The sequence below is a fragment of the Pygocentrus nattereri genome, chromosome 16, assembly GCF_015220715.1.
Source record: "Pygocentrus nattereri isolate fPygNat1 chromosome 16, fPygNat1.pri, whole genome shotgun sequence".
Classification (NCBI taxonomy): domain Eukaryota; kingdom Metazoa; phylum Chordata; class Actinopteri; order Characiformes; family Serrasalmidae; genus Pygocentrus; species Pygocentrus nattereri.
The window spans coordinates 3,254,704-3,270,430 of record NC_051226.1 but is presented as its reverse complement, the minus strand read 5'-3'; the positions used below and the strand labels follow the sequence as shown (position 1 = coordinate 3,270,430).

The 15,727-nt window shown below is 42.0% G+C and overlaps 1 protein-coding gene across 7 annotated transcripts in view; it reads right to left on the bottom strand.

Moving 5' to 3' along the window:
- Positions 1-15,727, bottom strand: part of camk2a (calcium/calmodulin-dependent protein kinase II alpha) — a 135,596-nt gene that overhangs the window by 107,582 nt on the left and 12,287 nt on the right. For all 7 annotated transcript variants that reach the window (XM_037546319.1, XM_037546318.1, XM_037546322.1 and 4 more), the window contains exon 2: positions 7,999-8,093. In XM_037546319.1, the coding sequence (XP_037402216.1) occupies positions 7,999-8,093 (95 nt within the window). The remainder of the gene's footprint in view (positions 1-7,998; positions 8,094-15,727) is intronic.

The window sequence follows — 15,727 nt, the reverse complement described above, 5'->3', positions numbered from 1 at the left end:
GGGAGTCTTGCCCAAGGTCTCTTATTGGTATAGTGTAGGGCGCTTGCTCAGTAGGCAATGGTAGTGTTGGGAGTCTTGCCCAAGGTCTCTTATTGGTGTAGTGTAGGCTGCTTGCTCAGTAGGTAATGGTAGTGTTGGGAGTCTTGCCCAAGGTCTCTTATTGGTGTAGTGTAGGCTGCTTGCTCAGTAGGTAATGGTAGTGTTGGGAGTCTTGCCCAAGGACTCTTATTGGTATAGTGTAGGGTTCTTGCTCAGTAGGCAATGCTAGTGTTAGGAGTCTTTCCCAAGGACTCTTATTGGAATAGTGTAGGGTGCTTGGCCAGGTGGGGATTGGACCCCAGTCTACAATGCAGAAGTGTTACCCACTACTTTACACAAACCAACAACAGATATTAAAGTATATTTGGTCTGTATCTGTCTGAATGCACTTTGATGAATCTCATGCAATTTTTATTTGGTGTTGCTGTTCTTTGCCTTCAGGTGAAGCTACAAGACTCCTAACACTATAATTGAGAGATCAGTATTTACAAGCCAGCTGGTCTGGCTTTCATTCATTTTAAACTAAGCATCCCTTAACAACAGTCCCACAGTTAGAGGAGGCATGTCCATGTCCTTATTAATGGTGGATTTTGTACAAGTTGTTCCCAGACTTGTTTTGTCGCTACAAAATCAAATCTGGCTCCGTGAGACAGACCATTCCTAATTTGACTGTGGGTCAGAGGTCAGACTGCATGACTGTATTGATCAGTGAATACTGAGCACATTTAGTGAGAGTACAGCGAAGTTGTTTTGAAAATGCAGTGTTTGTGCAGAACATTTAGAGGACCTGTATAGTGAAGCTGTGTTTCAGTATAGAGGAGCACTGTATTTGAGCTGAGTTTCTACAGTGCCTTAAGAAAGCCTGCATACTTTAACTGTGTCACATTACTTTCAGAAAGACTGTACATAAACAAACTTTGTTCCTTTACATTTTGATATTTTTTTATGTATATATATATATATATATATATATATACACACACACATATTATATATATTGCTGTTGTCGAAACAAACCACTGTATTTTTTTCAGTTCTTCTCATAAGTTGAATGTGCCTTTTGCTGTTTACACAAATTCATGCTGAACGGTCTAAAAGAAACAGCCAAAAATGTCTGGTTCCATTGACTTACATTTAAAGTAAAATGTGTTTTGTTCTTCTCCTGTGAAGTTGACATTTGGGAGATACGAGGTTTTCTTGTGATGACAGCTATATATACAAGCTGTGTTTATTTTATACTATTGTATATTGAAGCTGCAATCATACAGTACTTTTAGAGGAGCTGTATATTGAAGCTGCAGTCGTACAGCACTTTTAGAGGAGCTGTATATTGAAGCTGCATTTCTACATTACTTTTAGAGGAGCTGTATATTGAAGCTGCATTTCTACATTACTTTTAGAGGAGCTGTATATTGCAGCTACATTTCTACAGTACTTTTAGAGGAGCTGTATATTGAAGCTGCATTTCTACAGTACTTTTAGAGGAGCTGTATATTGAAGCTGCATTTCTACAGTACTTTTAGAGGAGCTGTATATTGAAGCTGCATTTCTACAGTACTTTTAGAGGAGCTGTATATTGAAGCTGCATTTCTACAGTACTTTTAGAGGAGCTGTATATTGAAGCTGCATTTCTACAGTACTTTTAGAGGAGCTGTATATTGAAGCTGCATTTCTACAGTACTTTTAGAGGAGCTGTATATTGAAGCTGCATTTCTACATTACTTTTAGAGGAGCTGTATATTGAAGCTGCATTTCTACATTACTTTTAGAGGAGCTGTATATTGAAGCTGCATTTCTACAGTACTTTTAGAGGAGCTGTATATTGAAGCTGCATTTCTACATTACTTTTAGAGGAGCTGTATATTGAAGCTGCATTTCTACAGTACTTTTAGAGGAGCTGTATATTGAAGCTGCATTTCTACATTACTTTTAGAGGAGCTGTATATTGAAGCTGCATTTCTACATTACTTTTAGAGGAGCTGTATATTGAAGCTGCAGTTGTACAGTACTTTTAGAGGAGCTGTATATTGAAGCTGCATTTCTACAGTACTTTTAGAGGAGCTGTATATTGAAGCTGCAGTTGTACAGTACTTTTAGAGGAGCTGTATATTGAAGCTGCATTTCTACATTACTTTTAGAGGAGCTGTATATTGAAGCTGCATTTCTACAGTACTTTTAGAGGAGCTGTATATTGAAGCTGCAGTTGTACAGTACTTTTAGAGGAGCTGTATATTGAAGCTGCATTTCTACATTACTTTTAGAGGAGCTGTATATTGAAGCTGCATTTCTACAGTACTTTTAGAGGAGCTGTATATTGAAGCTGCATTTCTACAGTACTTTTAGAGGAGCTGTATATTGAAGCTGCATTCCTACAGTACTTTTAGAGGAGCTGTATATTGAAGCTGCAGTCGTACAGTACTTTTAGAGGAGCTGTATATTGAAGCTGCAATCATACAGTACTTTTAGAGGAGCTGTATATTGAAGCTGCAATCATACAGTACTTTTAGAGGAGCTGTATATTGAAGCTGCATTTCTACATTACTTTTAGAGGGGCTGTATATTGAAGCTGCAGGCGTAAAGTACTTTTAGAGGAGCTGTATATTGAAGCTGCAGGCGTAAAGTACTTTTAGAGGAGCTGTATATTGAAGCTGCAGTCGTACAGTACTTTTAGAGGAGCTGTATATTGAAGCTGCATTTCTACAGTACTTTTAGAGGAGCTGTATATTGAAGCTGCATTTCTACAGTACTTTTAGAGGAGCTGTATATTGAAGCTGCATTTCTACATTACTTTTAGAGGAGCTGTATATTGAAGCTGTATTTCTACATTACTTTTAGAGGAGCTGTATATTGAAGCTGCATTTCTACATTACTTTTAGAGGAGCTGTATATTGAAGCTGCATTTCTACATTACTTTTAGAGGAGCTGTATATTGAAGCTGCATTTCTACAGTACTTTTAGAGGAGCTGTATATTGAAGCTGCAGGCGTACAGTACTTTTAGAGGAGCTGTATATTGAAGCTGCAATCGTACAGTACTTTTAGAGGAGCTGTATATTGAAGCTGCATTCCTACAGTACTTTTAGAGGAGCTGTATATTGAAGCTGCATTTCTACAGTACTTTTAGAGGAGCTGTATATTGAAGCTGCATTCCTACAGTACTTTTAGAGGAGCTGTATATTGAAGCTGCAGGCGTAAAGTACTTTTAGAGGAGCTGTATATTGAAGCTGCAGTCGTACAGTACTTTTAGAGGAGCTGTATATTGAAGCTGCAATCATACAGTACTTTTAGAGGAGCTGTATATTGAAGCTGCAGGCGTACAGTACTTTTAGAGGAGCTGTATATTGAAGCTGCATTCCTACAGTACTTTTAGAGGAGCTGTATATTGAAGCTTCAGGCGTAAAGTACTTTTAGAGGAGCTGTATATTGAAGCTGCATTTCTACATTACTTTTAGAGGAGCTGTATATTGAAGCTGCAGGCGTAAAGTACTTTTAGAGGAGCTGTATATTGAAGCTGCAGGCGTAAAGTACTTTTAGAGGAGCTGTATATTGAAGCTGCAGTCGTACAGTACTTTTAGAGGAGCTGTATATTGAAGCTGCAGTCGTACAGTACTTTTAGAGGAGCTGTATATTGAAGCTGCAATCATACAGTACTTTTAGAGGAGCTGTATATTGAAGCTGCAGGCGTAAAGTACTTTTAGAGGAGCTGTATATTGAAGCTGCAGTCGTACAGTACTTTTAGAGGAGCTGTATATTGAAGCTGCAATCATACAGTACTTTTAGAGGAGCTGTATATTGAAGCTGCAGGCGTAAAGTACTTTTAGAGGAGCTGTATATTGAAGCTGCAGGCGTACAGTACTTTTAGAGGAGCTGTATATTGAAGCTGCAATCGTACAGTACTTTTAGAGGAGCTGTATATTGAAGCTGCATTCCTACAGTACTTTTAGAGGAGCTGTATATTGAAGCTGCATTTCTACAGTACTTTTAGAGGAGCTGTATATTGAAGCTGCATTCCTACAGTACTTTTAGAGGAGCTGTATATTGAAGCTGCAGGCGTAAAGTACTTTTAGAGGAGCTGTATATTGAAGCTGCAGTCGTACAGTACTTTTAGAGGAGCTGTATATTGAAGCTGCATTTCTACAGTACTTTTAGAGGAGCTGTATATTGAAGCTGCATTCCTACAGTACTTTTAGAGGAGCTGTATATTGAAGCTGCATTCCTACAGTACTTTTAGAGGAGCTGTATATTGAAGCTGCAGGTGTAAAGTACTTTTAGAGGAGCTGTATATTGAAGCTGCAGTCGTACAGTACTTTTAGAGGAGCTGTATATTGAAGCTGCAGTCGTACAGTACTTTTAGAGGAGCTGTATATTGAAGCTGCATTTCTACATTACTTTTAGAGGAGCTGTATATTGAAGCTGCAGTCATACAGCACTTTTAGAGGAGCTGTATATGCGAGCTGTGCTTGGCAGCGCTGTGTAGGAGGTGTGAGATGAGAACTGAAACGTCTCTGGTGTATTCAGACCTTGCAGTTTCCAACAAAATGCCACGTTACTGTGAACTAAACAATACACACCCACCCACCTCATCTCCAGCTCAAAACAGTGCAGGTGAGCAGTCTGATGTTTATCATTTAACGACGGTGAGAATGTGACGGTTACAGTGCAATAGACGCTTCTATGCCGCCCCCCTTTGTCTTGATGCAGCTTTACATTAACTTCATTAGTTATATTTGTCTTTAAAACAAACTTCAGGCATTCGATAATAGGATTTTGGAGCAAAGACCCTATCCAGACCTAAAATTTACATCCGTCTCGAGTGGTCAGACAGAAGAAGAGAGGAAGAAAGAAGCTATATGGCTGTTTTCCATTCTGCTGTGCTGATCTGATTATAAGGGGACAGTCCAGTCACTCAAACCACCTTCGGAGGTGATCAGGGATGCATATGACCAGGGCCAATTTAAGGGGAGGCTGGTTACTTCCTATTTCTTCAATTACACCAAAAAAGATTGTGAGACCCCTGAGGGCGCCCATGAGAAACTCCTTAATGAATGAGGTTGAGTGGTGCAGAATGGCTGGAAACAAAATAACGTAACATACTTTACTGCTACTGAGAGCTGATTGGTTAGTGTTACTGCTACTGAGAGCTGATTGGTTAGTGTTACTGCTACTGAGAGCTGATTGGTTAGTGTTACTGCTACTGAGAGCTGATTGGTTAGTGTTACTGCTACTGAGAGCTGATTGGTTAGTGTTACTGCTACTGAGAGCTGATTGGTTAGTGTCACTGCTACTGAGAGCTGATTGGTAACCGTTACTGCTACTGAGAGCTGATTGGTTAGTGTTACTGCTACTGAGAGCTGATTGGTTAGCGTTACTGCTACTGAGAGCTGATTGGTAACCGTTACTGCTACTGAGAGCTGATTGGTTAGTGTTACTGCTACTGAGAGCTGATTGGTTAGCGTTACTGCTACTGAGAGCTGATTGGTTAGCGTTACTGCTACTGAGAGCTGATTGGTGGGCGTTACTGCTACTGAGCGCTGAGTGGTTAGTGTTACTGCTACTGAGTGCTGATTGGTTAGTGTCACTGCTACTGAGAGCTGATTGGTTAGTGTTACTGCTACTGAGAGCTGATTGGTAACCGTTACTGCTACTGAGAGCTGATTGGTTAGTGTTACTGCTACTGAGAGCTGATTGGTTAGTGTTACTGCTACTGAGAGCTGATTGGTTAGTGTTACTGCTACTCAGAGCTGATTGGTTAGTGTTACTGCTACTGAGAGCTGATTGGTTAGTGTCACTGCTACTGAGAGCTGATTGGTAACCGTTACTGCTACTGAGAGCTGATTGGTTAGTGTTACTGCTACTGAGAGCTGATTGGTTAGCGTTACTGCTACTGAGAGCTGATTGGTTAGAGTTACTGCTACTGAGAGCTGATTGGTTAGTGTCACTGCTACTGAGAGCTGATTGGTAACCGTTACTGCTACTGAGAGCTGATTGGTTAGTGTTACTGCTACTGAGAGCTGATTGGTTAGCGTTACTGCTACTGAGAGCTGATTGGTTAGCGTTACTGCTACTGAGAGCTGATTGGTTAGTGTTACTGCTACTGAGAGCTGATTGGTTACTGTTCTGCTACTGAGAGCTGATTGGTGGGCGTTACTGCTACTGAGAGCTGATTAGTCAGCCTTACTGCTACTGAGAGCTGATTGGTCAGCCTTACTACTACTGAGAGCTGATTGGTCAGCGTTACTGCTACTGAGCGCTGAGTGGTTAGTGTTACTGCTACTGAGTGCTGATTGGTTAGTGTCACTGCTACTGAGAGCTGATTGGTTAGTGTTACTGCTACTGAGAGCTGATTGGTTAGTGTTACTGCTACTGAGAGCTGATTGGTTACTGTTCTGCTACTGAGAGCTGATTGGTGGGCGTTACTGCTACTGAGAGCTGATTAGTCAGCCTTACTGCTACTGAGAGCTGATTGGTCAGCCTTACTACTACTGAGAGCTGATTGGTCAGCGTTACTGCTACTGAGCGCTGAGTGGTTAGTGTTACTGCTACTGAGTGCTGATTGGTTAGTGTCACTGCTACTGAGAGCTGATTGGTTAGTGTTACTGCTACTGAGAGCTGATTGGTTAGTGTTACTGCTACTGAGAGCTGATTGGTTAGTGTTACTGCTACTGAGAGCTGATTGGTTAGCGTTACTGCTACTGAGCGCTGAGTGGTTAGTGTCACTGCTACTGAGCGCTGATTGGTTAGTGTCACTGCTACTGAGAGCTGATTGGTTAGTGTTACTGCTACTGAGAGCTGATTGGTTAGTGTTACTGCTACTGAGAGCTGATTGGTCAGTGTTACTGCTACTGAGAGCTGATTGGTCAGCGTTACTGCTACTGAGAGCTGATTGGTTAGCGTTACTGCTACTGAGAGCTGATTGGTTAGCGTTACTGCTACTCAGAGCTAATTGGTTAATGTTACTGCTACTGAGAGCTGATTGGTTAGTGTTACTGCTACTGAGAGCTGATTGGTTAGTGTTACTGCTACTGAGAGCTGATTGGTTAGCGTTACTGCTACTGAGCGCTGATTGGTGGGCATTACTGCTACTGAGAGCTGATTGGTTAGTGTTACTGCTACTGAGAGCTGATTGGTTAGTGTTACTGCTACTGAGAGCTGATTGGTTAGCGTTACTGCTACTGAGCGCTGATTGGTTAGTGTTACTGCTACTGAGAGCTGATTGGTCAGCATTACTGCTACTGAGAGCTGATTGGTCAGCGTTACTGCTACTGAGAGCTGATTGGTCAGCGTTACTGCTACTGAGAGCTGATTGGTTAGTGTTACTGCTACTGAGAGCTGATTGGTTAGTGTTACTGCTACTGAGAGCTGACTGGTTATTGTTACTGCTACTGAGCACTGATTGGTTAGTGTTACTGCTACTGAGAGCTGATTGGTGGGTGTTACTGCTACTGAGAGCTGATTGGTTAGCGTTACTGCTACTGAGTGCTGATTGGTTAGTGTTACTGCTACTCAGAGCTGATTGGTTGGCATAACTGCTACTGACAGCTGATTGGTTAGCCTTACTGGTACTGAGAGCTGATTGGTGGGCATTACTGCTACTGACAGCTGATTGGTTAGCCTTACTGGTACTGAGAGCTGATTGGTGGGCATTACTGCTACTGAGAGTGCTAATTGGTCAGTATTACTGTTAGGTCAAGCTTGTAACCATTATATTACCATTTTCAAAAAGCTTCTATGTTCTCTATCAATGTGAGGAACCATTTCACCATGCAAAGAATCACTTAAGCGTACAATGGTTCTATATAGAACTCAAGGTTCTAAATACAACCATTGCCTTTATTAAGGAACCATTGAAGAACCATATTTTTTAAGTGTATAGCTCTGTTTTCTTCATTGTTATTCTAAAATGCTGTGTTTTGACTGGCTCACGGAGAGGCCTCAGCTCCACTGATGGAAATCACACTCACCCCTGGCAGAGAGCTTCTTGGTGTTGATGATCTTGGCAGCATACTCTTGCCCTGAGAGGATTTTCACACACCTGCGCACCACTGAAAACGCTCCCCTACAAGCAAAAACAAAGCAAATCCGTTGGTAAATGTTCATACTGACCGCTAGCTACTTCATAGTTGGAGGGGGCAGATGCTGGCCTGCAGCCACGCCGAAAAGTGCTGCTGACCGGAAATGAAATACAGCTAAACTGAAAGAAAATGAAACACAAAGAACATGGTGTAAAAGCAAAAGTCTGCTACAGCAGGAGTTCAGGTGCCCTTCTGCTGAAAGCATCCTGGCTAAGGACGTGATGACCCATCTAAACCCTAACCCTAAAAGCAAAAGTCTGCTACAGCAGGAGTTCACTTGCCCTTCTGCTGAAAGACAGCATGCTGGCTAAGGACGTGATGAAACATTTTGGGGACCATGATAAACGGGATTTTGTCCAGATTAGTTTGAATATAGTTTGGTGAAAAATCTAATTTATTAATTGTTTTACTCCTTTACACCAAATGTAGTCAATTAGCCAAGACAAATTAGCTTCTTTAGTTTAGTTAGCTTAAATGGCTCCCACTTCCTGCAAGGCTATTGCTAGGCAGTTACTATGGTATCCCACATGGTTGCTAAGGTTGTTGCTAATGCAGTTGCTATGGTATCCCATGCAGTTGCTAAACTGCTGCTAGGCATGTGTTTATTTAGTTTGTAAGGAGTCAGGTGTGCCAGGTGTGAGCTACATGTTGTTGAAAATGAATGGGAGTCTATGGGAGGAACGAGGGATAAAACGCGACAAGTAGAGGAGTACAGGTCAGTATGGGTGTGGATTAGAGCTTGGGATCCTGCCCTAAGTGAGTACATGCATTTTGGTGCCTGTTGGGCAAAAGAAAACAGGGCTGGGGTTTGGGCGAAAATGAATAGGAGTCTATGGGAGGAACGAGGGATGAAAAAATGACACTTAGAGCAGTCCAGGTTGGTATGGCTGTGCAGTAGAGTTCGAGGTCCTACCCTTAGTGAGTACATGCTGTTTGGTGGCTGTAGGGCAACAAAGTAATAGAGTTTGTGTGGTGGTGAAAATGAATGGAACTCTATGGGAGAAACGAGGGATGAAAAACTGACAAATAGACAAGTGCAGGTAAGAACAACATTGAATTCATGCTCCAGGGCTTGCTCTGAGATAGTATATGTGAAACGGTGTCTTTTGGTCGAGCAGAATTGCAGTAGATGGTCATGCAATTTTTCACCCCATTCATTCCTATGGGAAAGAAATTGGAATTTAATGAAGACTGTATGAAACCCATGCATCCAATCAAAAAGCTGTATAGCTGAGTCGCATTGCCGCAGATTGGATATGTATCAGATTTCAGGACCACATATGAAAGGCTATGTTCACATCACTGGGTTGAAGTGGCGCAAATCAGATTTTTTGCTCTAATGTGACTCAGATCTGGTGTTTTCAGGGCTGTGTGGACGCAAATCTGATCTTTTCAACTCCGACATGAGCCACTTTCATACGTGGTCCTAGATCGGATACATATCCAATTTGTGGCCATGTGGACTTAATGTGACACTCAGCTCGGAATTCATGTCCTTTTTTTCTACTGTGCGTGACCATCATTCAGCGTTACCGTGGCAACAGCGCCGAACAGACGTTAAAGCCTGTAAACGGTGGAAAAGCAGCTCATCTCACCTTTTTCTCCTCCGTCTGGCTCTAATAATGAAGCTGAGAGCTGATCAGAGTTAATGATCTTCTCAGCGAAGCTCGTTCTGCTCGTTAGTTGGTGCTGATGATGCAGTGATTCAGTCACGTGACGTCGCTGAGTAGGAGGAGCTCATGTGGGTCAGTTCAGGCCGGTTCATCACATTAATGACTGATTTGAATCACCTAAACGAGTGTGAACCGTCGAGTCAGAGAGATCGGATTTGAGCAAAAAAATGGATTTGAGCAGCGAGGCTTGTAATGTGAACGTAGCCAAAGCGTCTCAAAACGGAATTGAACATGTCAGATTCAGTGTTCATCTATTCACACGGACAGACAGACACACGTCTGATTCACATATGAAGAAAAAGATCGGATTTGGGCCACTTTTCCCTGCTGTGTGAACAAAGCCTAAAAGCCTGAATTCTGTCCTTTATCCAATTTGAATTCAACAATTGCCAAAGTAACATCGTCCCTGAATTTGGACAGTTTTCCACCAACATCTGCAACCCTCCATATCCACAGCAGACTGCTCTCCCTAAGGTCCTGCTGTGGAGCTACCAGCTGCTTCACCACTCCGTGAACATCTACTGAGAATCCTCCCCGTCCTGCCTCTGCACATGCAGCCCGGCTGCTCCAGCAGGATTCGGTCCCAGAGGAGTGAAAACGCATCAGTTGACTGTCGTCCTACACAGTCAACAGAGCTGCGAACACTTCAGACAGACTACTGTAACATCACGATGGTGACCTCACTGCAGAAACACAGCACTGTCAGACTAACAAAACATCACAGCTGAGCAGAACAATAGAGGCAGACGCAGAGACATTCTGTCCCCTTTCTCGCTCTTGATCTGGGAAAAAGAACTGAAATATTCTAAAAGGAACCAAAACAGCATTTACAAAGCTGTCAGCCACTCTCTGGCTCATCGTTTGGCCTCAAGCCGGAACTAGAGCCCACATTTAAAGCTCTTCTGAGACTTCATTCCTCATCTTCAACACGGGCTTAAGAACCGAAGAGCCAAACGGACTTTTGGAGCGACAAAAATGCAGCGGATATATATTTTTAAATATTTTATACTGTTTGGGTGGTGGGTCATTCTCAGCACTGCAGTAACACTGACCTGATGGTGGTGGTGTGTTAGTGTGTGTTGCGCTGGTAAAAGTGGATCAGACACAGCAGTGCAGTAGAGGGTTAAAATAACAGCTACTTCATCTCAACACAGCTCAGTGAGTCTAACAGAGGGCACAATTCCAACTGGACATAAAACACAATATTTGAGTGGAAAAGACTCAATTTCATAACAGTGACTCTATATAGGGGGCTCTGGATTTTCCGAGCTCTGAATTTATAGATGTTTAACACTGAGCATTAACGGCTGTTTTTGTTGTAGTTGTTGCTCTTTAGTTGCTTATTTTATGATAAAGAAGTTAAATATTGCACATAAAAGAAACTTGTATACATTAAAAAGGGCTTTGTTTAACTCTAAAACATGAAATCATGTATCTGAAACATGAAATAACAAAATTTCAATTAAAAATAAATTCAATAAAGTTTAATTCTTACATTTACGCATCACTTAAAGAACACTCTTAGAAGAATAGAAGAACCCTTTTTTTCAAAACGGTGCTACATAGAACCATCTACAGCACATTCTCCAACAGTCCGAGGAACCCTTTCCCTTTGCAAAAACCATTAAATAATGCAAAGGGTTCTTTCAGTACTAATGGTTCTATATAGAAACATTTTCTTTACTAAAGAACCTTGAAGAACCGTCTTTTTTTAAGGTGTGTACCTTTTGGGCTGCCGTTGTTGTTAGCTGTATGGTTCTAGCGAGAGAGAAGACTGTACAACTCCAGTAGTGAAGAGAGCTCTGAGAACTTGGACTGGAGTTCTAGGGCCTTCTGCTTTAAGGTAGAATGCCAGACCCACCTCTGATGAGCAGAGACAGGATTGAGACACACAAAGCATTGTTGGCTTGATCCCATAGAAGAACCACTTTTAGCTCCATAAAGAACCATCTCTGAGAAAGAACATACGTAGACGTACACATAGAGTTCTTCCTAGAACCTTTCTATCAAAATCCCTACTCAGAAAAGTGCTAGCTCCAAAATTGAGTCATATCACTGTCACACCAGACAACTTCAATACAAACTTGTTAGTTTCTCTGCACTTTTCACCCCAGACAGTGTCTCAGAGCTCGGACAGTGTCTCAGAGCTCAGACAGTGTCTCAGAGCTCGGACAGTGTCTCAGAGCTCGGGCAGTGTCTCAGAGCTCGGGCAGTGTCTCAGAGCTCGGACAGTGTCTCAGAGCTCGGACAGTGTCTCAGAGCTCGGGCAGTGTCTCAGAGCTCGGGCAGTGTCTCAGAGCTCGGACAGTGTCTCAGAGCTCGGACAGTGTCTCAGAGCTCGGGCAGTGTCTCAGAGCTCGGGCAGTGTCTCAGAGCTCGGACAGTGTCTCAGAGCTCGGGCAGTGTCTCAGAGCTCGGACAGTGTCTCAGAGCTCGGGCAGTGTCTCAGAGCTCGGGCAGTGTCTCAGAGCTCGGACAGTGTCTCAGAGCTCGGACAGTGTCTCAGAGCTCGGACAGTGTCTCAGAGCTCGGGCAGTGTCTCAGAGCTCGGGCAGTGTCTCAGAGCTCGGACAGTGTCTCAGAGCTCGGACAGTGTCTCAGAGCTCGGACAATGTCGAGCTGCTTCACTCAGTGTTGACCCTGAAGAGACGGAGGGGCAGTTCCACCTTTATTAGCATCACAACCCCAACAGCAGCCTGTAAGCAGCCCTGCTGTGAGACTGTATCACTGTCTGACGGGTGAAGCAGATCAGCTTAAACCGAAAGCTTCAGCTTTAATTTTTATCGTGTTGTTGTCGAGATCGAAAGCGAGGTAACTTTAATTATTAGCAAGCCACAAGTGAATAAAAATAGTGACTGGTCTAGAAATAGTGTATTAATGATATTATAATGGACTTAATTACTAAAATTATTATTAATATGGTTTGGTACTATGTGTGTATGTATGTGTATATTAATGTATATCGCTGTTGTTGGAACAAAACCTCGTATCTCCAAAATGAGAACTTTACAGGAGAAGGAAAAACATACTCCACTTTTAAAGTAAGTCAATGGGACCAGACAACTTTCCAAGTCATTTTGGGTCACTGCTTTTGGTCCGTTCGTCAGGAAATTCATAGACAATACATAGTACGACAAGTTCTTTCAAACGATGTCAAAAAATGAAAAATGACAAAACTGGAGATACAAGGTTTTGTTCCGACAGCAGCGATATCTATCTATATATATACACAAGTCCAGTCGTGAAATTTCCTCACTACTAAATATTCCACAGTCAACTGTCAGTGGGATTATAACAAAGTGGAAGCGATTGGGAACGACAGCAACTCAGCCACAAAGTGGTCGGCCACGTAAAATGACAGAGCGGTCAGCGGATGCTGAGGGGCATAGTGAGCAGAGGTCACCAACTTTCTGCAGAGTCCATCACTACAGACCTCCAAACTTCATGTGGCCTTCAGATCAGCTCAAGAACAGCGTAGAGAGCTTCATGGAATGGGTTTCCATGGCTGAGCAGCTGCATCCAAGCCTTACATCACCAAGCGCAATGCAAAGCGTGGAATAATGACTTAATGAGCTTTGATCACTGTGAGAAGCAAACCCCCATCATGTGATATAGAAAGGGTAAATGGCCTAATAGCAATTCTATTAAAGGGCCTATTTTAAATAATGTTTTTGAGGTTTTATGCAACAAAAGAAATCTTTCATTTTCACCATTTTCCAGCCTCTCTTTATCTTTAGCCCTGAGAAATAAACAGAAGATGCCTTGACAACTCATGTATATAAATGATTTCTGTTCTAATGGCTGACCCCTTCATATTTAAGGTCAGGCACATGGGTACAAAAAGCAGTTGGAATTTCAATGAAAATAAACCAGAGTGTCCATACCTGGACTGAATGTACATACATCTTCATATGTATGTGAATATACATATACATATATATATATATATATATATATATATACACATATATCACTGTTGTCGGATCAAAACCTTGTATCTCCAAAAGGCCAAATTTACAGGAGAAAGAAAAAAATATCTTACTTTTTAATGTAAGTCAATGGAACCAGACGTTTTTCCAAGTAATTTTGGGTCATTTCTGTTGGTCCATTCATCATGGATGAATATAAAATATATAGGGCCAAGGGTACTTTCACATTATGTCAAAAACTGAAATATATATATATATATATATATATATATATATATATATATATATATATATATATATATATATGCCTTTTATCTATCTAGGGTATTGGCTATTTCATGAAACTTGTTCCATGCGTCGTTGCGTCTGAGTTTCAAATGAGTTGCATGACACTTTACATTGCGCAACTTGATTGCAATTTAGTTTCATGTAAGTTTCAAACAACTAAAGCTCCGTGAAAGGTTCACCAGATGCAGCCGGTCTTTGTTTTCCATAGCACATGCCTTTGTAAGCAGTGCAATAACAGGCTAGGAGTCCCAATAATCACCATGCCGTGCTATCTGATTCAGAAACCTCAGCAGTGTGACACAAGCCAGTTCTCATTTTGATGGAAGAATGGCTGAAGCTTTGAGAGCGCGGCTAAAGAACTCTGCGCTGGAGCTGCACTCTGTCTCTCTTTCTAAGAGAATACCGCTGTTAGCCTGAGGCCTGACCACATCCAAGGCCAGGCTGCCTTTAATGAACCTGGCAGTGATTAATATGGCAGCTGAAATCTGCTTGAAGCCATAACACTACTGTTTATGCATACTGATTCAGATCAGAATTCATTAAAGTGACAGTTCGGCAAAACAAATGAACAAAAGTGGAGATCAAATTCAGACTGCAGCCTTTAGCTATGCTAACGTACTTTAGTCCTTGTTTACAGACAATAGTGTATCATACAGTGTCAGAAACTCTAGTCTGTTAGTGATTACTGAACAGTTCCACACAGTTTGAGGCGAGTGTGTTTTTTTTATGTACTTTAAGCAACTAAATGTTAAACATCCTCGAAAAATAAACCAGCACTGCATTTGCCAAAACTGGTACAGTGACTAGGGGTGGGAGCATAAATAAATACAGCATACAATATTCAACATTTTGGGTTTGAAATAATATCAACACACTCAGGCCCAGGAAAGGTTATTTTATCATTGAATTATTAATGTCTATGATGTAATTCAGCACAGTGTTAAGCCAATTTCACACGAGATGTAACACAATGCATGTGACAAGCTGGAACCCCTCTGCAGCACTTGTTATTTCTCACCGGAAGCGACAAACACGGCATAAAGCTTAAAGTTTATGTAGTATTTTCACGTAATACAAATGTCTTTATATAACAGTCAGTTCCAGCCACGCGAGCTGATTGGTTGTGAAGCGTTCTAACTGTGCTGTTGTGCTGATGTTCACTGTAACATCACAGCTTTTTCACAAGCACTGTATCCCTGCACTGAGACGCCGTTGCTAAGCAACGACTCTGACAGCTGTAGGAGACGCTCGAGCCATTTCAACGTTTTTACTTCTTACTTTGCCACAAACAGAAAACGGACCCTGTTAAGACCACATCTGACCGACAGCCGATTTGGTCCGACTCTGAAGACGAGACGACGCTAAATTCCCAAACTGTCGTCGCCACTGAGCAGCTTTTCAGTCGGCAGCTGTGACAGAAGAACAGCTGAACAACCTGGAATCAGCCAGAAATGAACCCAACACCATTCGCCAGACGTGTCTGATCTTCAGAGTCGGACCAAATCAGACTGAGCCGTAAAACTGACCCAATATCAGGTTCAGCTCAGTTTGGTCAGTTTCTCCAGATCAGTATTAATGTTGTTTTGTTCCAGCCGGTCTGTGAAGCTTCTTACAGCCCGTTTAGTTTAGCGAATGGTGTTGGGTTCATTTCTGGCTGATTCCAGGTTGTTCAGCTGTTCTTCTGTCTCAGCTGCCGACTGAAAAGCTGCTCAGTGGAGACGACAGTTT